Here is a 21,572-nt window from a genome sequence, read left to right as displayed (position 1 = left end):
CGAGCTTGGACACAGAGAAAGTCTGAGAACAAAAGGCCCAAATTTTCTCTTGGATGATCCTAACTTTATTTCAAGGGCATCACTCAGATGGAGGCTTCCAGAACTGTGTTTACCACCAAACAAGGTCTGATTCCAAAAACAACTCAGAAAAGATATATTCTTAATTGTATATATGAAAGAGGGGCAAGAGGAAGCCTAACAGCGTCATTAATTGAATACTTTCTCTAAGCAAGGATTGTGCTAAGAGCTTTCACCTGTTATAACACACATTTATTCAACAAACATTTGAGCCCCCACTACGTGCAAAACACTATTGTAGGCACTGGGGATGCAAAAATGAACAATACAGTCAAAATTCTGGCTTTCACTGAACTTACATTTTAGTCGGGGTTGATAAAAATAAATAGATATGTCAGCTGGTAATAAATAATATGAAGTAAAACAAAGTAGACTAAGGGAATGTTAAATAAAATTCTATATATAAATGAAAGGAGGGAGTGCTATTTTAGAGACAGTTGTCCTGGAGGGCTTCTCTGATTGCCATTTGATAACAACTGACGACAAGAAGGGCTAGCATATGGTCACCATGTGCCAGGTCCTGGACTAAGTACTGAACATGCAGTATCTCATTTAATCCTCAGCACCTCTGAGTTCAGTACTATCACCATCCTCGCTGATACACATGAGAAAACGGAGCCTCAGAGAGGCGAGGCCCTTTGCAGAATCCGCAGCAAGTAAAGAAAGCAGCGGGGGCAAGGCCAAGGTTACACAATAAGTGAGAAAGCCAGACTTGACCTCAGGAATATAAGCCCATGATGCTGTGCTGATGGAGAAATGGAGCCTCAAAGAGGTCAAGTGTGCCTGTGATCACAAAGTGGCAGGTCGACCCGGCCTCCCCACACACGGCTAAGAGACGAGTGCAATTCAATCTTCCCTAATATCAGACTATTACTCTCATCACCAGCTGAAAACCAAGCCTCATCTTGAAACAAGAGGAGAAAGACAACTTGGGCTCTTCAAGGGCAGTCAATAAATGCTGAATACGTTCCTGTCCCCTCCCCCCAGGCCCCCAACACAAGTCGACGGAGTAAAGGGAAACAGGCTTTGCTGCTAATCCTCCAGGTTACCATTTCTCACTGGAACACAGACAGGAACAGAACAAGAGATGACTGAGCTAGCGGCTCCACAGTGCCACAGCAGCTCTCTGAGGTGGAGCGGAGGGGACAGGCACTGAGAAAAGGTCAGCAGGAAGGAGAAAGCAGGCCCTCTCTAGCCCCATTTCAAAGCTCTCCCTCAAGCCCTGGAGTACTGCGGTAATGGGGGATGAGGAATGCTGTCTTAAGAAGCATGAGGCAGGAAAAACAGAAGACCGGGAGCAGGTAGGTCAGCTGGCTCTCTTGAGGGAGGGAGAGGAGAATAAGGCAGGATGCTTGAGGAAGAACACTAACATTGCTTCAGGCAGAGAAGTCCGGAAGGGGAATACCACATCTAAGGTCAGAGGGTGTCTGCAGAATTGCTGGAAATCCTAGGTTGAGGGTCCAGGCCAAACTACCAGAAGAGGCTAAAGGGAAAGAAAGCCCAAGCAGAGTCCCACAAGGTTTAAACCAAAGGTCATGGTTTGGACCCACCCGTTTTTTATTGTATGTCAGTCACCACAGCCACAGGAACCTGTAGCCAGAGTTAATCAACAACCAAGGTGGGAAGGGAAGGTGGGGTTCATCCTAGACAGGAGCACATTAAGGGGAGCCTGGATTTCCATCTTATATCCAACTGGCTTAACTTGAGAAATGTAGTTTATACTGACCTTAAGAATCTTCCTCCCAAAGCCTTCAGACCCTCTCCTCACCAACACACACACACACACACACACACACACTGAGCGAGAGACACAGAGGGAGAGAGAGAGAGAAATTCACCGCTCAGTTTCCCTCCTCAGTAACTTATCACCTTATCTCCAGCAAGTCAGGTCTCCTAGCCCAACACTGCACCAAACAAACTATGACCTGAATGCCAAGAAAAACTGTGTCACCTAGAGAAACCCAATTAACGACATGACTCTGCTCTCTTCAATTCCCCTCCAGTCATATCCGGGGCACCTGAGTGACTGACCGCCTTTTCCCACTACTGGCCATGTTCTCTGTCTAACTCAAAAGCCAGAAGACAATTTAAACAGGGGCCTCCAGAGAAGCTAACCTAGAGATGGGAAATCCTGCTCTCCCCACACCTTGGCCTGTTGAGAAAGCCGGAAGGACATAGGACAAAAACACCACCTGGGTGATTGGAGTGTTCACCTTGAAATCTCTAAGATGCCCCTCAGCCAGAGCTCCTTGCTGAAGAAAAACACATAAATGCTGCTGAAAGCTCCCAAACGGGGGCGTGCAAGTGCCCCAGGGGGGACAATAAAAAGGTGTTTCAAAGAAATTCCTGCTGCGATTGTTTCCTTCTATCCCTTTTCTAATTAACCCCTCTCTTGAGAGATCTCCATTACCTCCCCCTCCCTCCAGCAAACATACAAAATACTCACTGCTTTTCCCAACCTCCTGATGGACTAAATGCAGCGTGCGTTTTGTGTATGTGCATGCGTATAAACATCCTCTTCCCAGCCCAGGCTAGTTTCCGAAGAGAATCCATGCTTCCCCTCCTCCCCCAGTGCACTTGTCTTTCCTCCCAGCCCCACACTGCTGCAGAGTTGGTAATGCAATATTCAGGGACCCTGAGACCGGAAATGCCTGGTTCTGGACTGCTGCACTTGAAACACGAGAAAAGGGATGGGGTGAGCAGAACATGGGGGTGAGGGCGACAGTAGGAGGTGTGGGGTAGAGAGGGGAGGCTGAAATTCCGACCAGGCAAGAGAAGCAATTCAGGGGTGGGCGAGGAGAAAGGGTGATGAGGGGAAGGCTGTCAAGATAGCTGAAAAGTCAAAATTCGAGGAACCGAGACAGAGGAGGGCGAGGAAGACGATATAACTAAGGGCAAGGGTGGAAAGAGGCCCAAGAGGAGGTGAGGGGCACCACAATAAAGATTCTGCAGGTGATGGGGGCCTAAGTTTAGGGGAACCAGGGATGATCCTCAAACACCTTGGAGGAAGCGGGTCCGGAACCTGAGTAAAGGTGGAGGTGGCCGGGAAGTGTGGGGGCGGGGCACCACAGGGTGGGGACCGAACTGGCTCCCAGAATCTGCAGCGAGTGGAGGGGGGGAGCAGGGGCGGGGGCCCAGCAGCCGTGGGCGCCCGGGAAAGGGGCGGGGGTTGCCGAGGGGGACGGGGCTGACGGAAGGGGCGCCCGGGGAGCACGTGAGGCGTGCGGCCACCCCGCTCCCCTGCGGCGGGGACTGGAACCAGGGCGAGGCTGGGGGGCTGCGCGCTCACCCGCAGGGCGGACAGGTCGATGTCGTCCAGGCTGCGGGCGGGGGCTGGGTCGCCCATGGCCTCCGCGGGGAACGGGGCCCCGGGGCCGCTCACGCTCCGGCTGGGTTATTCCGCTGCCGCCGTCGCCGCTTCTCCCCCATCGGGGTATCCCGGGGGCGGACTCCACCGTGCCTCCCCCGGAGAACGGGGAGGGGGAGGGCCGGGGAGAGGACCGACCCACAGACTGACAGGCGCTCTTGCCCCGGAGCCTGCAACCCGAGCTCCCGACTGTCCTGCGCAGGCGCGGAGTGGCCGTGCACCGGGAGGGTGGAAGAAGGAACGTGACGCGAGCGCGCCGGGTTCCCCCTCCCCCTCGGCGCCGACACCTGCGCGCAGGCGCAAGAGAGAGCGCGAAAGGCGCGCGCGAACGAGCCTGGCGTGAAAGAAGTGGGCGGCGGCCGAGGTGGCCGCGGAGCGCGCCCACCAGCTGGCGCGCGTGCGCACACGCGTTTCCTTCCCGTCGCCTATTTTTTGCCCTCTCTCTCCCCCATTTCCTTCTTAGCTCTCTTTTGACGCCTTCCTTCCCTTTCCCTCCTCTTTCGTCTGCCCAGCTGCCAATCAAGCCACCCACCTCTCTATTTGCGGGGGAAGGGGGCGGGACCCAACCCCCTCTATTGCTAGGGGGGTTGTTATGGTAACTCCCCACGCGAGGGCTGGGTGGCCTCTAGATAGGATGGGCTGTCCACCCACCTAATTGCCATGGCAACAGTGGAGCCACTGAGGGAGGGGCCTCTCCGTGAGAACTTGGCTGTAGAAACCACTTGGGATTTGGGGAGTGGAGAGGGGGGACTGGCTGCCTCAGGAATGCCCTTTACCCCCTTCTCTGGCTGGAGTGGGGAGTGTTGAGGAGGGCCTCTCAGATCTCAGGATAGGAAATCCTCCCGCAGACTTGTATCTGTGCACCTCTTGTTCTGCACAAAGGAACTGTTTCAACAATTATTCATTGACTGATCACGAGCTGCGCGTGGGGAAAGGGGTGGCAGGGAGAGGCGGAGGGGAAGAGGAGGAATCTATGTCCAACCCCTTCAAATCTTGCTTGGGTCACCTTAGGTCTAGTCATGTTGGCATAGCACCCCCAGCCACTAGCCTCACTAGAGGTTGAGTAATGCTATGTAAAGAACAAGGAGTCATGTTCTACCACTGACATGCTGTGTGACCTTGAGCAAGTTGCTTTGCTTCTCTGGGCTTTTCTTTCACTGTGAGGTTGAGAGAGAAGGCTGTTTGATCCCTGAGATCACTTTCAGCAACAGTACTATCTCTGAAAGACCCCACCACCAGCCTTAAAGGTCACTTAGGAGAGTTTGAATGAGATGTCTGGACCCTTCTCCTTAGCACTTTCACATGCACATCCAGTTTTGCTTCCCTCCCTTCCTATTTATCTTGCCATTGACCTTATCCAAGCCACAGTCCCCACTCACCTCCATTCCTCTTATCAGCCTCCTGCTTGGTCTCCCTGCCCGGCTCTCTTAAATCAATTCGCCATTCCCAGAGTGATTTTTCTAAAACTCAAATCTGATGTCACTCTCCTGTTTAAGACCCTTCACTGACTTCCCACTGTCTTTTGAGTAGAGTCTCAAGTGTGGCATCAAAGACCTTCAAGATTCTGCCTGCTTCTCCTGCCTTGTTTTTCAGTACTCCACCATTCAACCTCACATGTTCTAGCCATGCTGAAATCCTCTCCTCACAGTGCCCAGAACTCAACAGATCCTCCTCCAGCCTATGCACTTGCTGTTTCTTTTCCTTGGAATATTCTGACCATGCCCACTCTCACTGCCCTTTGCTTTGTACTACATGTCTAAATCATCTCCTCCATGAAGTCTTCCTTGACCCAATCTTCCTTGACTAAGATTGAGTTTGCCTCTTCTGTTTTAGCTGCCTGGCTTAAACCCATGGTAACATTTAACACTTGAATTGTAATGTCTGTCGCATCTCCTTAAAGGCAGGAATTATGTCACTCTTATTCAGCACAGGGCCTAGAACCCACTAGAGGTTCAGTAACACCTAAGTGAATGAAGGCCTCTGTTGTCTGAGTAGGCAGTGTGACATATAGTAATTCAAGGTCAAGACCATGGTATAATAGGAAGAAAACATAGAATTTGAAGTTAGTGCTTTGGGCAAGTCATTAATCTCTCTGAGGCTCAATTTTATCATCTGTAAAACAGAAATAATAACAGGGAGGTTAGGGTAAAATAAAATTAGGTATGTAAAGCACTTGGCATATCCTAGGTCTTCAATAAATTTACTAATGCCTGACTCATAGGCAGTGTTTAATAAAGAGATATTGAATTAATGAATAAGCAAATTAAGATCACAGGGTTAGGATAAATGACCACCCAAACCTCAAGAGGCAGTGTAATTTGGGGGGTGGGGAGGGTAGAGAAACAAGATTGGCTTCATGCTAGTAATTATTCAAGCTGGAGTACCGATGCATGGATACATGAGGGTTCATTATCCTATTCTATTTTTATATACAGTAGTCCCCTCTTACCTGCGGGGGATACATTCCAAGACCCCCAGTGGATGCCTGAAACCACAGATAGTACTGAACCCTATATATACTATGTTTTTTCCTAAACATACATACCTATAATAAAGTTTAATTTATAAATTAGGCACAGTAAGAGATGAACAATAACTAATAATAAAAGAGAACAACTATAACAATATACTGTAGTAAAAGTTATGTGTAGTCTCTCTCTCTTTCAGTCCAAACCTATTCCTGAATCTGTAACCATGCCTCACTTGCAGTGAATGGCTTGATGTCACTCATTTCAAGGGATCCCATGCTAAAATCTTCGTGTAGGCCCAGTGCTTTCTAGTGCAACATGTTGCCATCAATAGGAACACGTTTTCTGTTCGTGTCTTCCACCCACAAATGTAATGCCTTTTCCAACTTAACTAAGCACTTATCATGCACTGTGGCCATAATTTTTGCAGTTTGAGCAAAACTAGCATGAATTTCTTTTTCTTTCTCACAATTTCACAGATAAAAGATTCGTTCTTACTGTAGCATACCATCAGAAACCTCAGCATGTGATTTTTTTTTTCTTATTGAGTCGAGAACTTTTACCTTTTCCCTTAAAGGAAGCAGTTTATGGCTTCTCTTTGCCATATCCCAGTTGCCAGCATCACTATTCTTGTGCTTTGGGGCCATTATTAAGTAAAATAAGGGCTACTTGAACACAGACACTGATACCATGACAGCCGATCTGATAACTGAGATGGCTACTAAGTGACTAATGGGTGGGTAGCGTGTACAGCGTGGATGTGCTGGACAAAGGGCTGATTCACGTCCAGGGCTGGACAGAGTGTGACAGTGTGAGATTTCATCATGCTACTCAGAACGGTGTGCAATTTAAAACTTATGAATTATTTCTGGAATATTCCATTTAATATATTTTTTGTGTGTGTGAGGAAGATTGGCCCTGAGCTAACATCCATGCCCATCTTCCTCCATTTTGTATATGGGATGCCTCCACAGCATGGTTTGATGAGCTGTGCATAGATCTGTGGCGGGATCCAAACCTGCAAACCCCGGGCCGCCAAAGCGGAGAGCAAACTCAACCACTACACCACCGGGCCGGCCTCCTCCATTTAATATTTTTGGGCTGCAGTTGACTGTGGGTAACTGAAACCACGGAAAGTGAAACCACGGATAAAGGGGGACTACTGTAAATATGAAATTGTCCATAATAAAAACTTAAAGAGAGATAATATGGTGGAGAAAGTCCTGGATCAAGCATCAAGAAAAGTTAAAATATTAAAAATAAGACAAATTTGAGGACCCCTAGGGGATGAATGCACATTTTGCACAGGCCCAGTCGCCCTCACCCACCTTAGCAGGCTGGATTCACTTTCTTCATCCTGGGTCTTGAGCTAACTCTTCTGATTCCAAGCCCATGGCTTTTCCCCCTGCACTATGGTGGCCTCCATTCAAGAAACTCCAGGACTAATGAGGGGGGGGTGGGGGCAGACAGACTAACAGACAGCGTGAAGCAGAAACCCACTCTGCCCCTAGCCCAGCCTGGGGCAGCTGCTGCCTCCACTCCACTCCTTGCTTAATGAGGTAACGGTCCCCTAGGGAAAGAGGCACGTAGTGCTGACGAGGAGGCTAATTAGCAGAATGCCAATTAGTACCAGGGGACTGCTATATGTGGGAGGGGGGATCTCTTGTGTGAAAGTGGCTTCTTCAGAGGAGCAGAGGGCTGGATTCAAAGGAGAGGATCAGGGCAAGACACCAGCATCCCCTCTCCACGTCATCATCCGCTACACACCCCTCTTACAGGAAGGCTTCCTAAACTCCTCACTCTACTCCCCTGTTTCTTCCTGCTCCTGTGGTCAATTCTGAGACCGGAGAGGGAGGCTGGGGGGATGAAGGGCAAGAGCCAGGACCTGTGCTAAACTTTTTTCTAATTGCAAAATATTTCAGATCTACAAAAAGATACGAATATATATATGTTCATATACCCACCGCTCAGCTTAAGAAATACGTCACCAGTTCACTTGAAGAGCTCTGTCTACCCCTCTGTTATCCCTTTCCCTCCACTCACCCTGAGAGGTAACCCTCCTCAATCCGGTGTGTGCTATACACTCTCATAGACTATACCATTTATTTTCTCTCTCCCTCTGGAGTAGCCCCAACCAATAGAACTTTGTGCAGTGATGGAAATGGTCTGTACCTGCACCGTCCAATACGCTAGCCACTAACAACAAGCTGCTACTGAGCACTTGAAATGTGGCTAGTGCAAATGAGAAACTACATTTTTAATTATTTCTAATTTTAATTAATTTAAATGTAAATAGCCAAATGTGCCTAACAGCTACTATACTGGACAGTGAAACTCCAGGACATACGTGCATAAGGGCCTCACGTGGGTGGCGGTTTTATTGTGCTCACCTCTGTGAGTCTAGAACAGTGTCTGACAAATAGCAGGTGTTCAATATTTATGTCAGCGACTGAATCTTTACGCAAGCCCGTTATGTAAGTATCATTCCCATTTCCCAGTTGGGACCACCAAGGCCCAGAGAAGTGATGTGACTTGACAAGGTCACCTAGGTAATAAGTGACAAGTCCAGGATTTGGGCCCAGTTCTTCCTGACCTCAAGCCTATACCCTAACCACTCGCAAGGGGGCTTCCCTAAGCCTCTCCCATGGTGTCACTTGAGGCACAGGTGGCAGCCCCTCCAGGCCCTTCTCCATGTACCGCCCTCATGGTTCTCCAGGTGTCTCAGATTGGCCCTGGCCTTCCTTCTACCCAGGAAGCACTGTGTGAAGATCTTCTCCTCCCAGCAGGTAGGTGACTGAGCTCCCAAAGCCAGACAAGGAGAGCAGAGATGCAGCAGCAGGAAGAAGAAAGGAGCGGGGCGGAGAGAAGGTGGAGGGGCCTGGTGCTATGTGTGTGGGGGAGGCTGAGACAAGTACTCAGTTCGGCGAGGGAGAGGCACAGGGACCTTTTCTATGCTTTTATTTATGAAATGCTTATTGAATTGATACAAAGTTAGTGTCTGTCAGCAGGCTGGTGGAGGGAGTTAGTGTTTACCCCCCACTACAACCCCTCCCCACGGTGGGAGCTGAAGCAAGGAGTGGCTTGGCTTCCTCCTTCCCTCTACCCTAGCGGCAATGGGCTGGGAGAGACCCTGGGGCAGGGAGGGGGTTCCAGGGCAGGAGGAAGAAGGGAGAGATGGGGAAGACCCAGGGCAGAGCCCACTCCTTCTGGAGTAAGAGGCTTGTCCCAGGCATCCTGGCAGGAGATATGCTTCTCCTCTGAGGCAGTGGTTTGAACTGGGCAGTGGGGAGGATGAACTTCTCTGAGGCCCTCTCTGCCTCCCCGGCCCAGGGTTGGGAGTGTCCTTTTCGGCTCTTCTCAAGAAAGGGCCCTCTGTGACTTCTCTAGTCCCCTCCAGGGATGCTTGCTCCCCCAGGTCTCAAAGGGCAGTGCCCTCAGTCCTCAGAGTTGGGAGGCAGGGAGCCAGATTCAGCGGAGCCCAGTGGCTGGTGATCTCTCCTGGGTGGAGCCACAGCTATGTCCACACTTCTAGGGGCATCACACCCTCCTTGCTACCCAGGGGGGGCAGCAAAGACTCATCTTCTAGGAACTTGAGGGGGAAGTGGACCAGGTGGCCCTGGACCTGGGTGAGCTCAGACTGGGCCAAGGGAGGGCTGACCACAGCTAGGGGCTCCACAGCCACGTACTCCCGGAGCACCCGCAGGGAGCGTGTGGCGTTGCACGGCAGGCAGCGGAAGATCTGTGGGTGGGGGACACGGAAGCCGATAAGCCTTGGGGAGACTCTCCCAAGAGTCCAAGCCCAACTGGGCTGGACACCCTGACTCCCCACACCGATTCCCCCGACACTGACCCTGAGCCACTGAATCCCTTGTTATGCCCCCTAGACCCTCATCCCCCTTCTAAGAAGGGCTGTGTGGTGGGGCTTCTCTCCATCCCAGCCTGAACAGGATAAGCCAAGAATTTCCCCTAGCCCCAGCCCCCCTCAGCACCCACCTGCTCATAGATATTGGCATTGCTCTCTGCTGTGTCTTGCCACAATTGGAAGAAGTCATCACAGACAGGATCTCGGAGATCCAGGTCTGGCCGGGCATCTGCCCCAAGAATCACACTAGGGGAGAAAGAGGTCCCAGCAGGGCCAGATTAAGATCCTGAGAGAACTTGAAGTTGTGTAGTGCCTACACAGGCCATTCAAAATAGATACAATGTTAAACAGTAGAGTAAGTGTAAGGGAGTCCAACAGAGCTTTAATTTGTCTCAACTTTGGCAACTTCTTTGATGCTTTCAAAAAATATATACTAAATTATCTTTAAAATATTTGTTTCTCTGGGCCAGCCCCGGTGGCCTAGTGGTTAAGTTCTGTGCGCTCTGCTTCGGCGGCCCGGGCTTGGTTCCCAGGCGTGGACCTACACCACTCGTCAGGGGCCATGCTATGGCAGCAGCTCGCATACAAAATAGAGGAAGACTGGCCACAGATGTTAGCTCAGGGCGAATCTTCCTCAGGAAAAAAAAAAATTGTTTCTTTCTTTTGGTATCTCTACTTTGCTGGTACCCTAAACTGAGTTAGTCTTCCTATTGGCAAATCCAGAACAGCCTCTAAGCAGTCCTCACACCTGCTCAAAAGGCAGACCCCGCTTTTACCTTCCCCTGCCTTTATAGCACCCCACCCCAACTCTACCTGAAGCAATGCTTCCGCAAACTCAGGGCAAACCTGCCCGCCTGATACTCCACACCACCCATGAGGGATGGCTCCATCTCTGTGTCCTCGATCAGCACGGCCAGCTCACTGTCCCGCTTCCCCAGCAAGCTCCGGTCATTGATGTTCGCGGAGCCTGGAGTGGGTGCAGGACACACTGTGTCTGCCTTGCCCCAGCGGAACCCCCACCCCATCCCCTCTACCAGAGCACTCGCCTGTGGGCTACACACCTTCTTTGGCCTTCATCCCCAACTGGGCCTCAGCTGCTGTCTCAGCACGCCCCCCATCCTATTGCCGCAGGCTGGCCCTGCTCCACCCCTGCCCACTCTCCTCTCCCTGCCAGGGGCCCAGATCCAGCACTGACCAATGATGACTGTCCGGTCATCCGCAATGAGCATCTTGCTGTGGATATAGATGAGCTCTGAGACTGGGTGCCCGCCCAGCTCTCCGTGTGTGCGAAGCCCACAGATGGATATATAGTCCCGCCACACGGTCCCCACTGCGAGTAAGAGAGATGGGGGTGGGGAGAGTGAGGTGAGAGGTGCCCTCCATGCGCAGACGGAGCCCTCCTCACTTCAGAAGCCCTGTAGAGCCTAGTCTATATACTTGTTCCTGCAGTGAAAGCCCACCTGTGGTCTCAGGGCAGTAGCCCAGAGGCATGCAAGAATGATAGCCTCCTTCCTTGTACCCCCCGGGGCCTCCAGCTCCCCATCTCCTCCTCCCCAGGGGTCCAGGGCTCATGCCCCTGCCCCCAGCACTCACTGGCTGCTTTGAGGCGATGTAGGATTGAATATTCTCCACGACACAGGGTCCTGAGGGAAAAGAACAAGTGAGGGAGGTGGAGGCTAGGGAGGGAATGGGGACGTCAGGAGAGAGATGGACCTCGAAAGTCCAGCAGGAAGGGATCAAGACAGAGTCAGGATAGGGACACAAGTGGGATAGGGCCATTGAGAGGCAGAGTCTGGCTGGGGGGTCACCTGTAAGTGAAGTGCAGAATGGCCTGGATGGAGTTACCACCACCGGTGGAGATGTCACCCTCAAAACCGGGGAGCAGGGGCAAAAGCACATAGACCCGGAAGCACTGCCCCTGTCTGGGGAAGGGGCAGAGTCAGAGGTGACCTATCCCCAAAGCCCCACCTCTCCAGATGGGTTTAAACCACGCCCACAGTCCCCACCCTCCTGCCAGACCGCCTTACTTGTGGGCCTTCAGGATTCTGTCCACAATCTCATCGCCCACCTTGTTCAGAACCGTCCGCCCATCTGAGCAGCTAATGAAGAATTGATTCTGGGGCAGGCACCAAAGAGAGACATCAGCAGCCCAGCCTAGCCCCTGCCCTGGCCGCGGCCCTCAGCTCCCAGCCGTGTCCCCGCCCCCCAGGCTCCACGCCCTGCTACACCAGCCCTCGGTGATTGATCCCACTGACATCCTAAGTCTCTTTCCTGGGCCGATCCTCCATTCCCTGTCCCGCCCTCCCCGCAGCCACACCTCAATGTAGAGGCCCTCCCCGCAGCCACACCTCAATGTAGAGGAAGTGCTGGCTCTCCCTGATGGTGTGCAGGTAGGCATTGAGGATGGAGTTCTCCGAAGTCCCCGCTGACCAGCGGTCCACTGACCGCAAGACCTGGGGGATGGCGAATATGATGTGGTTTCTGACCCGGGGAGAGGAGGAGTCTAGGGGGCTCTCAGGTCAGGCAGAGTGGGCTGCGGTGTTGGGTTGAAGGAAGGGGGGAGGTGGCAGGCTGAAGTTGGGAGCCTCACCTGCACAGTGGCACACTGCGCCCCTGGGAGCATGAAGGGGAGCTGGTTTGCGGTGCTGGTGGACTTGGGCAGCAGGTAGGGATACATGGGTATCTTGTACTTAGCCTTGGTAGTCTGAAGTGGAGGGATGCCAGAGTCAGTGGGCGGTGGCAAGCTGCCCCTAGCTCCCTCCCAGCCTCCAGCCTCCACAGGTGGCTGTGAGCACCTTGGTGAAGTTCCAGCGCTGGATAAAGTGCCGGGCAAGGTCCCGGGCGGGTGGGCCATGGACAACCACACCAACATCCCGCCAAGGCATCCGGGGTGTAGTCTCCCTGTCAATGAAATCTGGGGGACACAGGAGAGTCAGGCGAGAGGTCAGGGATGGTTTCTTGGGGACACTTGGGACAAGGAGGAGGAGGAGCTGACCAGAGGAAAGGCTGCATTATCCCTGACCCAGCTCATCCCATTCTCAGTCCCAGCCCAACTTCTACCCCTGCTCCCAACTCTCAGGGGCTTTGGAGGAGGGGGACCCTCACCCTCAAAAGGCCGGTCCAGCTGTACCCAGTCCTTAGTGATAAGATTGCTGTAGTCCTTGCCCAGCCAGAAGAGTTGGTTGTGAGAGAGGTCTGGGGTGTCTGGAGAGTCTGAGCACAGGGTGGGAGGCTGTAGGGGGAACACACCCAAGCCAGGGGCAAGGAGAGGTCATGGAGGCCATACAGAACCAGGGCCAAAGAGAAGACAGGAAAACTGAAAAAGTGTGAGACAGACACACAGAGAGACACAGAGAGTAAGAATGAAACAGAGAGAGTTTGCTTTCCCGGCCCTCCCCTTCAGCTGCATTTGATATCCCTAGAGGAATTGATACCGGCTCAACACAAGGTTGACATAAGGGAAGCCATATGGTAATAAAGAAATCATATTGTAACTTTGAATGACCTCTGATTAACTAACCCAGCTGGATATGCACCCTCCAGGAGACAGACGTGCTCTGTAGATTTTACAGCCCCGCCCAGCTGCTATAAGTCAATAGCTTTGTTCTCTTGAGTTCCTTAGGAATGTGATGACCCTGGGCAGAGAGTCTATGCTGATAGCCATCATCAGTGACAACTGAAAGATCAGAGGCTTGCTCTGGTCTCTGATACATATCCAGTAACACAAAAGATTATCAGGAACTAAGACCAGATGTCTGCCCCACCCGGAGACCAGATGCCTCCCCCACCAGAGACCAGCCCCCTATATAACTGGCCTGTAGTCTTTGTTCTGGAAGATGGTTCTTTCCAACACTAGTCAGCCACCTTCCCCCTTGTTAGCAAGCTGTAATAAAACCCCTTCTTTCTCTTGAGGAGGGCAGACAACCCTCCTTGGGCGGTAACAGAATGAGGGGTGGGGTTGTGGAAATGGGGAAGGGACTGGATCATAGTATCTTCAAAGCGGGTTCTTGGGGTCTCAGAAAGGCTGAGGAACTCTGAGGGTGGGTAGTGCTTGAAATGACTGGAGTGGGGAGGCTGGAGCTGAGAAGGGGTGTGGATTTAGGTTTGCTGAGTTTGGGGGAACCAGGAAGGTCTTGGGGGATTACCTGTGGGGCAGCTGATTCAGAGGAGTCCCCAAGGTCAGTCAGTCGGTAGTGCAGGTCATCCCAGCGGCCATAGGCAAGGTCCAGCCCCCCCAAGAAGGCCACTACTTGGTCCACCACCAGGAGCTTCTCATGATGGGCCCACAACGTCACCTGGTCTGGGTGGCGCATCACCTGGAGCAGGTATGGAGGAGTTCATGAGGGTGGGCATAGGTGAGTGAAGACACAGGAGGCATTGGGAGGGAGAATGGAAAGATGGAAGGATGAGATAGGATGAGACGTTCAAGGAAAGGGAGCGTTGAGGGGAAGGGGAAGTGTGGTGAGGAGGGCTGGAGTGTGGGAGGGGTCTCTGAGGCCTGAGAGTCACCTTTATGTTGGGGTGCAGCAGCATCAGAGCCCTCTTGCTATAGCCACTGTTGATGCCCAGAGCCAACTCCACTTCCTTGAACAGCAGTACAGACACACGGACACCCTCCTCCTGGTGGTGAGGGAATCAGATCGAAATGCTTCCCCAGAACAGCCTCCTTCCACTCTCCCAAACCCTTCCCCCTGCTCAGGACTCCTGTATGTCCCTCCACATTGCCTGGAGATCCTCGATGCTCTGCCACTTACACCACACCTTGATGCTTACAGCAAACTTAGATTGAATGTCACCTATCTGCTTACCCACTCATCCAGCCACGTCTACCCACCTACCTATCAATATCTATCCATCCATCTTCCCAACCATTTACTCATCCCCTTATTTACCATCTATCCTTCATCTATCTACCCACCCACCCTCCTATTGATCCACCTTTCCAACCTCATACCCTTCCATCCATCTCCCTTTCCACCATCTATCCATCCACTCACCCACTCACTCTCCATCATCCTCCCATCCATTAACATCTGTGGATGCTCCCAACATGGCAGACAACATGCCTTGTACTGGAACTAGTCATATTATCAGTCCAATGGGAGAGATAGACATGTACATGCCCAGGTAACATAATAAGTGTAATGGGTCCTGGGAGAGAAGTCTGTACCAGGTAGAGGAGGAGCATGAAGAGGGTAGAGGAAGAGCATGAAGAGGGAGGTCTCAGTTCTCCTTAAGGAAGAGGAGGAGGCTGTGTTTGCTGGCCACTAAGCCAGGATGGGCATGTTTCTTCCCCCTGAAGCCTCAGATTCCCTACCTTCCCCCATGCTGCAGTCCCTTCTAACCAATCTCCACCCACAGGCAACCCCACCACCTCTCCCCTCCAGCCTGACCCTACTCTCCTCACCGCCTTTTTCTTGAGCATAATGTCCAGTCTCCAGTCATCTGAATGGGCCGGACGCTTCAGGTAAATCTCAGGACTCAACCTGGGATTCAGGGCAGGGGGTGAGGGCTGAGCCCCAGACAACCAGCCACTCCTCTCCTTCCATTCCCTCCTCTGACCCATAAGCTGATCTGTTGCAGGCCCTATCCTGCCCCTTCTTGCTTGGGCTTTTCCCCGACTCACCACCAGTCTGTGATGAAAATCTCCTCTTGAGCTCGCAGAATGGCATCTGCCACGGCAGCAAAGTAACCTGCCCCATTCACAAACCTGGGGGGAGGCCAAGCCAAGGAGGTCAGGGGAGTCAGAAGCCAGAAAGCTCTGGAGAGTGAAGACCGGAGGACAGTCATGGGTCAGAGGTGACAGTAAGGTCAAAGATCAAGAGTGATCAGAGAGGTCAGACAGTATCAGATATATCAAAGTGGGATAAATTTGCCAGTATGAGCTAAATAAAATTAAAAATTACAGAAGACATAATAAACTAAAGAAAATGACTAAAGATTGGGACGATTAATACATCATACATAAAGAGTGCCAACAAATCAATAAGAAAAAGACACATAAGCCAACTGAAAAATGAGCAGAGAATCTGAAGCCTCAGATTAAGAACTGACAGTTCACAGAGGAAATCAATAGTCAACCATAAGAAAAGATGTTCAATTTCACTAGTAAACAAGGAAATTTATATTAAAATGAAATAACAGTTTTTTAATTCATTAGATTGGCAAAAATTAAAATCACTGGTAACATTCAATATTAGCATATGGGGAAGTGAGCATTCTCATAGACTATGGGAATATACCTTGATTATTGCCTTTTTAGAGGACAATTTGGCAGTATCTATCAGAATATTAAATGCACATACCTCTTAATACCATTAAATGCACATAGTAATTCTAATCCTAGGAATACATCCTATTAAATGCTTAGGCAAAGACTATATTCATTGTAGCATCATTGATAAGAGTGAAAAATGAGAAATCACCTAAATGCCTAATCTCTAACACATGTATTAAGTGAAAAAATAAGCCACAGAAGAGAGTACACAATCTCATTTATGTTAAAATAAAAAGTAACATATGTGCATAAGCATATGAAAATATGCAAGAAAAGATCTGGGAGCACGAACATCAAACTGTTGCCAGGGTTACTTCTGGGGAGAGAAATGGGATTGTTGGGAGGGAGTGTAGGGAAGAAGTAAGGGCTGGGGGATAAAGGGTTGTGCAATGAGTGGGAATTTTAATTTTTTTATTTAATGTGTTTCCATATTGTTTGACTTTTTAATAACTAACAGTTTAGTGTGATGGTTCAGAGCAAGGTCTTGACCCAGCCTGCCTGGTTGTGAATCCTGGTTCCACTGTTTACAAGGTGTGTGACCTTGGGTAAGTTATTCAACTTCTCCTTGCCTCAGTTTTCTCATCTGTAAAATGGAGATAACCATACCTGCCTCCTAGGGTTGTTGTGAGGATTCAATAAGTTAGTACATGGAAAACACTTAGACGAGTTCCTGGCACACAGTAAGTGCTACATAAGTATTAGCTATTATTAGTTTCTATGTTGAAAAAAACATCTCAACACCACCTCCAAGCAAAACATTCCTTCCATGACTCCCCCTGTTTATGATAAAGGTCAACCTCCACAGCCTAGGGGCCGGCCTGGTGGCATAGCGGTTAAGTGCACGCCCTCCGCTTCGGCAGCCGGAGGGGTTGCCGGCTCGGATCCCGGGCGTGCACCGATGCACCACTTGTCAGGCCATGCTATGGTGGCGTCCCATATAAAGTAGAGGAAGATGGGCACGGATGTTAGCCCAGGGCCAATCTTCCTCAGCAAAAAAGAGGAGGATTGGCATTGGATGTTAGCTCAGGGCTGATCTTCCTCAAAAAAAAACTCCACAGCCTAGTGCACGGGCACAGATCAGCGGCTGCCAACTCCCAGACTCCTCCTCACGCTGCAACAACAGTCGGTCCTCCGTTCCCAAACATGCCAGGCTATTTCTAGCTTCTCTGCACAGACCGCCCTTCTCCATTTTCTTTATCTTGCTAAGGCAAACCTTAGGATTACTGCCTTCTGGGAGTCAATACCAACATCCCCACGCTGGCGCAGATGCTCCTCCTCTGTGCTCAGTCCCCTGTATCTGCCACCAGTAGGGCAAGCTCCCATTGTTTCATGATTGAACCACCTACTGAACTGTGTCTTATTCCTGTCACTGGACCTGGCACATGGTAGATGCTTAGAAAATGTTTGTTAGGGCTGGCCCGGTGGCTTAGCGGTTAAGTGCGCCGGCGCTCCGCTACTGGCGGCCCGGGTTCAGATCCCGGGCGCGCACCTACGCACCGCTCTCCGGCCATGCTGAGGCCGCGTCCCACATACAGCAACTAGAAGGATGTGCAACTATGACATACAACTATCTACTGGGGCTTTGGGGAAAAAAAAAGGAGGAGGATTGGCGATAGATGTTAGCTCAGAGCCAGTCTTCCTCAGCAAAAAGAGGAAGATTAGCATGGATGTTAGCTCAGGGCTGATCTTCCTCTCAAAAAAAAAAAAAAGAAAATGTTTGTTAAATGAACAGATAAATCAGAGAGATTTGAGGAGATCACAGAGAACAGAGAGGGTCAATGTGGTAACAGAGGGTTCAAAATGTCACAGGAGGTCAGAGAGGTCAGGGGTTAGAGGAGATTACCAAGTCTGAGGATTAGAAAGATCAGAGGGGAATCAGAGATCTGTGTGGTTAAAGAGGTCAGGGAGCGAGGGAGATTCCAGAAGTCAAAGGAGGAGGTTATTGAGGTCAGAAGGAGTCAATGAGATAAAAAAGGATCAAGGACTCAGAGAACACCAAGGGGGTCAAGAAGGCCACAACAAGCTCAGAAGGGACATCAGTGTCTCACCACCGGGCCAAAGTCCCAGGCCGGGGTGGAGCATAGCTGTCATGCCGGTGCAGCTGCAGGAAGTCTCTGCCCGGGCCCTGGGCCAGCTCAGTGATCTCCTGGGCCCACCACCGCGCCTGCCGGTAGCTGCTGCACTTGAGAATCAGGGACCTGGACAGGAACAATGAGATGGACACAATCCTCGCCCTCCACGCCTCCGGCCCAGCTCAAAAACCTCCCTACTTTAGCCATCTCCTCTTTCCCATTTCCTCCCTTAGTCCCTAATTCACAACTCCATAGGGACAGGACATATTATCTGCCTTATTCACAGTTGGGTCCCAGGCACCTAGTATTGTGCTAGGCACTCAGGTTTGTTGAATGAATAAATTAATGAATGGAGTTCCTTTTCTTTTACACCAAGAGTCCCTCCTCCAAGCTTATACTCAACCCCCTTTCTCTAAGCCCAGACTCTAAGAGCAGTCCCAAGCAGGGAACTGGCCAGACTAGTTCCCTGGTTCCAAAGCATGGCCAGCTCCAGGCGGGTGGCAATGCCTTCTTTTCTTCCCTGGTCTCTTCTGCTCAACCCCACTGAGGGCCCTCAGCTGGCTCTTCGCTCACTAGGTGTCTGTCCACGCCAGAGAGGCCTTACCTGTGGGAGGTGTCGATCCGGACCCCATACCGGGCCTCTGTGCTCCTTTTCCCCACCTGCACCTTGAAGCCAGGGTCAAAGAGCTGAACAAATGAGATGGCGCCGGTCTCGAGGCACAGGTACAGCAGGAAGGAGTCCTTCACCACCAGCCACCTGGAGCAGAAGGGCTCCATCCGTTCCTCCCTGCCCTCGGATCGCCTTCCTCACTCCACCCACTGCCCAGCTATTCCACTTCAGGCCTCACCTCTTGGACCAGCGGTAACAAACTTGGTCCCGGCCACAGCAGGTGAGGCCAGGAACACGGTGGCCACCCGAGCGCTTCCGGATCATCCCCTCCCTGTGGGGAAAATCAGGAAGAGATGCTGGCTGAGGAATCCAGACCCCCAGGGCACCCTGCACTGCTTTTCCCATTCTCAGGCAGGGAGAGATCCAGATGTTTGCAGATGGCTGGGTGAGGAGTGTCAGACACTCACAGTCCTTTGCATCCAAGGTCCGGGATAAAGGACAGTTGACTGACTTCCAGGAACTCTGTCTGCAGAGGAAGACAAAGGCTCAGAGGAAAGACTGGTTTTCAGCCCCTCAGACCCTACTGACCCTAATCCTTTGCCCCTCGGGGGTCTGATTATTCTGCTCCACCTCAAAAGACGCAGGTATCCAGCCCCGGAACCTTACCATGGCATGGTAGTTGCGGTAAAAAGACATGGTCAAGAGGCGGTTGAGGTAATTCTCCAGGTATTTCTAAAGTAGGGATGGGAGACAGGGAGAGAGAGATGGGACCAGAGCCGTTTGCACACCAAACGCCTTGGCAGAGGACCTGAGGTCTGGTCACACCTGTTTGCTGGATGCATGTCTGGCAGAGCCTTCAGCACCTGCTCGAGGAAGGGAGGGCATCTCTCTGTTGCCTGCCTCTTGGGCTGGAGGATGGGTAACGGCAAAGCTGTGGAAGGGATGGGGTGAGGGTTAAGAAAGAGCTGGGAGGCTGAGTGCCTGGGTTCCTGAAGCACTGGACATGGGGTCTTGGACAGGGGAGGAGGCCTAGAGGCTCACAGAAGGAAGGCCCCCTACTCTGAGAATGGAGACAAGAAAACAGGGGAGGCTGCCACGGGCATTTTGGGCATGCAGCCCAGCTGAGATACTGGCACAGAACCACAGACAGGGAGAGCTGAGCAGAGAAGGTTTCCTGGTAACCGGGGTCAGGGCAGGGGGCCCAGTGGCCAGAGCTGGGGGAGGACAGTACCTGGGGTGGGGAAGATTGTGGCCTAGGGGTGAGACAGGCAGGAAGGAGTGATGGGGGCTGGGGCAGTGACAGCCCATGCTGCCACAGGGTGAGGGCAACCTGCCCATCACAGGAAGCAGTTTGGTCCCCCTCACCGAGCCAGAGGCAGCAAACTCATCAAGACTTTGTGTCTCAGGAGGTCCCGATGCAGCTCCTGGAAGTGACGGAATTTCTTCTTGGTTGTCCAGGTAAAGTCACCATGAGTCAAGCGGACCGAATACAGAGTGCAGGTTCCCACCTGGGGGTGTGAAGAACTGAATGGATGTCCCCTGGTTGGGTCACAGCCCCCTACTCTGGCCAGCCCTCCCATTATCCCCCTCCCTGGCACCAGCCCAGCTACCTTGGATCCACTGGTGTATCTTTCAGTGCCCACCACCTGGGCTGTGACAGGGACCCCAGTGGCGAACACCAAGGGGTGCATTTTCAGAGGCTGAAGGCCGTAGATGGCCAGAAAGGGGTGCATCCGGTCAGCTGGGAAGAAAGTGGAGGAGTATAGACCCCAGGAGGTCTCAGCCCCCTCTTCCTCCTCTCCCTGAGGGCGGTCCTCCCTGTGTACCTGGGTCCTCTCCCTCCCTCAGAGTGTCCACTTCATCGGGCTCCATCTGTAACTGGCTGGAGTCCAGGTCGTCCCCGGAGGGGAAGAGGGTCACGGGGGTCGTCATCATCCTAGAAATACGGGGAGGCCTCAGGGAGGTGATCTGCCCTGCAGAACCCTGCCCCTCATCCTACCCCCATGGTCCTCCATCTCCCATAGGTCCCCCTCTGCCCCACCCACCTGGACCCCACCAACTCCCAACGTCTCTTTGATTACGGCCCATCAGTCTGCAAGGCACTACCAAGCCGCCTCTAACCTCCATCCCCTACCTGGGTCCTTCATCCAGAATCCCTGAGCCCCGCCTCCCGTCCAGTAACCAGGGCGCCGAAGAACACCCAGCCAGGCCCGGATGGCCCCGAACTGGGGCAGAGCAGAAGGCAGGGGAAGGGGCCCCGGGAGGACGAAGGGGCCCGGAGCTGCCGGGGCTCAAGCCAGGCCCGGCTGGCCAGGAGAAGGGGTCCAGGCGGCAATGAGGAAGTTACGCGCTCCCCGTCCGGGAGTGAAACCCCGAAATCTGAGCGTGCGGCTGAATCAGGAGCCACAGCCCGGGTCCATTCCCGTCCCCGCCCAATTCCCAGGGCCCGGGACCTCCGCGGCGCCCCCTCCCGGGTCCCCTCACCCGGGCAGCCCCAGCCGGCGCCGGCGCGGGTTCGCGAGCAGAGGGAGCCGAGCGGAGCCCGAGCCCGAGCCCACACCCCAGCGGGCCGGGGCGGGGTCGGCGCTCAGGGCCTGCCCTCGGGGGCGGGACAGCCCCCGGCCTCACCTCCGCGGGATTCTCGTCTGTCCTGTCCCGCCCCGCCGCCCTCGGCCCGCCCCGCCGTCCTGCGCTCAGCCCTTGGCCGGGGGCCGCCTTTTGTGCTGCGGCGCCGCGCGCCCGCTTCGTGCCACCGACAGGCTCTCTCAGCGGTCTGTCCGTCTGTCTCGCGCCGTTGGTCCGAGCGTGCCCGCCGCCGCCCTCTGGGCGCTCGACGCT

General features: G+C 52.6%; 2 protein-coding genes across 11 annotated transcripts in view; both read right to left on the bottom strand.

Moving 5' to 3' along the window:
* MINK1 (misshapen like kinase 1) overlaps positions 1-3,661 on the bottom strand; it is a 50,790-nt gene extending 47,129 nt beyond the window's left edge. For 4 of the 8 annotated variants that reach the window (XM_058559942.1, XM_058559943.1, XM_058559944.1 and 1 more), the window contains exon 1: positions 3,368-3,661. In XM_058559942.1, the coding sequence (XP_058415925.1) occupies positions 3,368-3,424 (57 nt within the window). In that variant the 5' untranslated portion in view covers positions 3,425-3,661. The remainder of the gene's footprint in view (positions 1-3,367) is intronic. The other 4 variants (XM_058559946.1, XM_058559947.1, XM_058559948.1 and 1 more) reach the window with 1 other exon arrangement.
* Positions 3,662-8,855: 5,194 nt separating this feature from the next.
* Positions 8,856-21,277, bottom strand: PLD2 (phospholipase D2). Of its 3 annotated transcripts, none has more exons than XM_058559940.1 (25): positions 21,219-21,277; positions 20,561-20,670; positions 20,345-20,475; positions 20,100-20,242; positions 19,560-19,665; positions 19,401-19,466; positions 19,202-19,260; positions 18,973-19,065; positions 18,729-18,881; positions 18,101-18,250; positions 15,402-15,485; positions 15,183-15,261; positions 14,285-14,395; positions 13,921-14,091; positions 12,881-13,007; positions 12,571-12,689; positions 12,366-12,479; positions 12,124-12,228; positions 11,803-11,891; positions 11,584-11,697; positions 11,369-11,418; positions 10,971-11,105; positions 10,589-10,742; positions 9,907-10,021; positions 8,856-9,652 (listed from the first exon to the last, which is right to left on the bottom strand). In XM_058559940.1, exons 2-25 carry the CDS (start codon positions 20,667-20,669, stop codon positions 9,428-9,430), a joined length of 2,802 nt encoding a protein of 933 aa, XP_058415923.1. In that variant the 5' UTR covers position 20,670; positions 21,219-21,277; the 3' UTR covers positions 8,856-9,427. The 3 variants fall into 3 exon arrangements, with proteins under 3 accessions (XP_058415923.1, XP_058415922.1, XP_058415924.1); XM_058559939.1 differs by lacking the exon at positions 21,219-21,277 and adding an exon at positions 20,869-21,195; XM_058559941.1 differs by lacking the exons at positions 11,584-11,697; positions 21,219-21,277 and adding an exon at positions 20,869-21,196.
* Positions 21,278-21,572: the final 295 nt, after the last annotated feature.

This window comes from Diceros bicornis, chromosome 18 (assembly GCF_020826845.1).
Source record: "Diceros bicornis minor isolate mBicDic1 chromosome 18, mDicBic1.mat.cur, whole genome shotgun sequence".
In the NCBI taxonomy this organism is placed as follows: domain Eukaryota; kingdom Metazoa; phylum Chordata; class Mammalia; order Perissodactyla; family Rhinocerotidae; genus Diceros; species Diceros bicornis.
The sequence above is the reverse complement of the archived record's forward strand: the minus strand, read 5'-3'. Positions and strand labels throughout refer to the sequence as shown.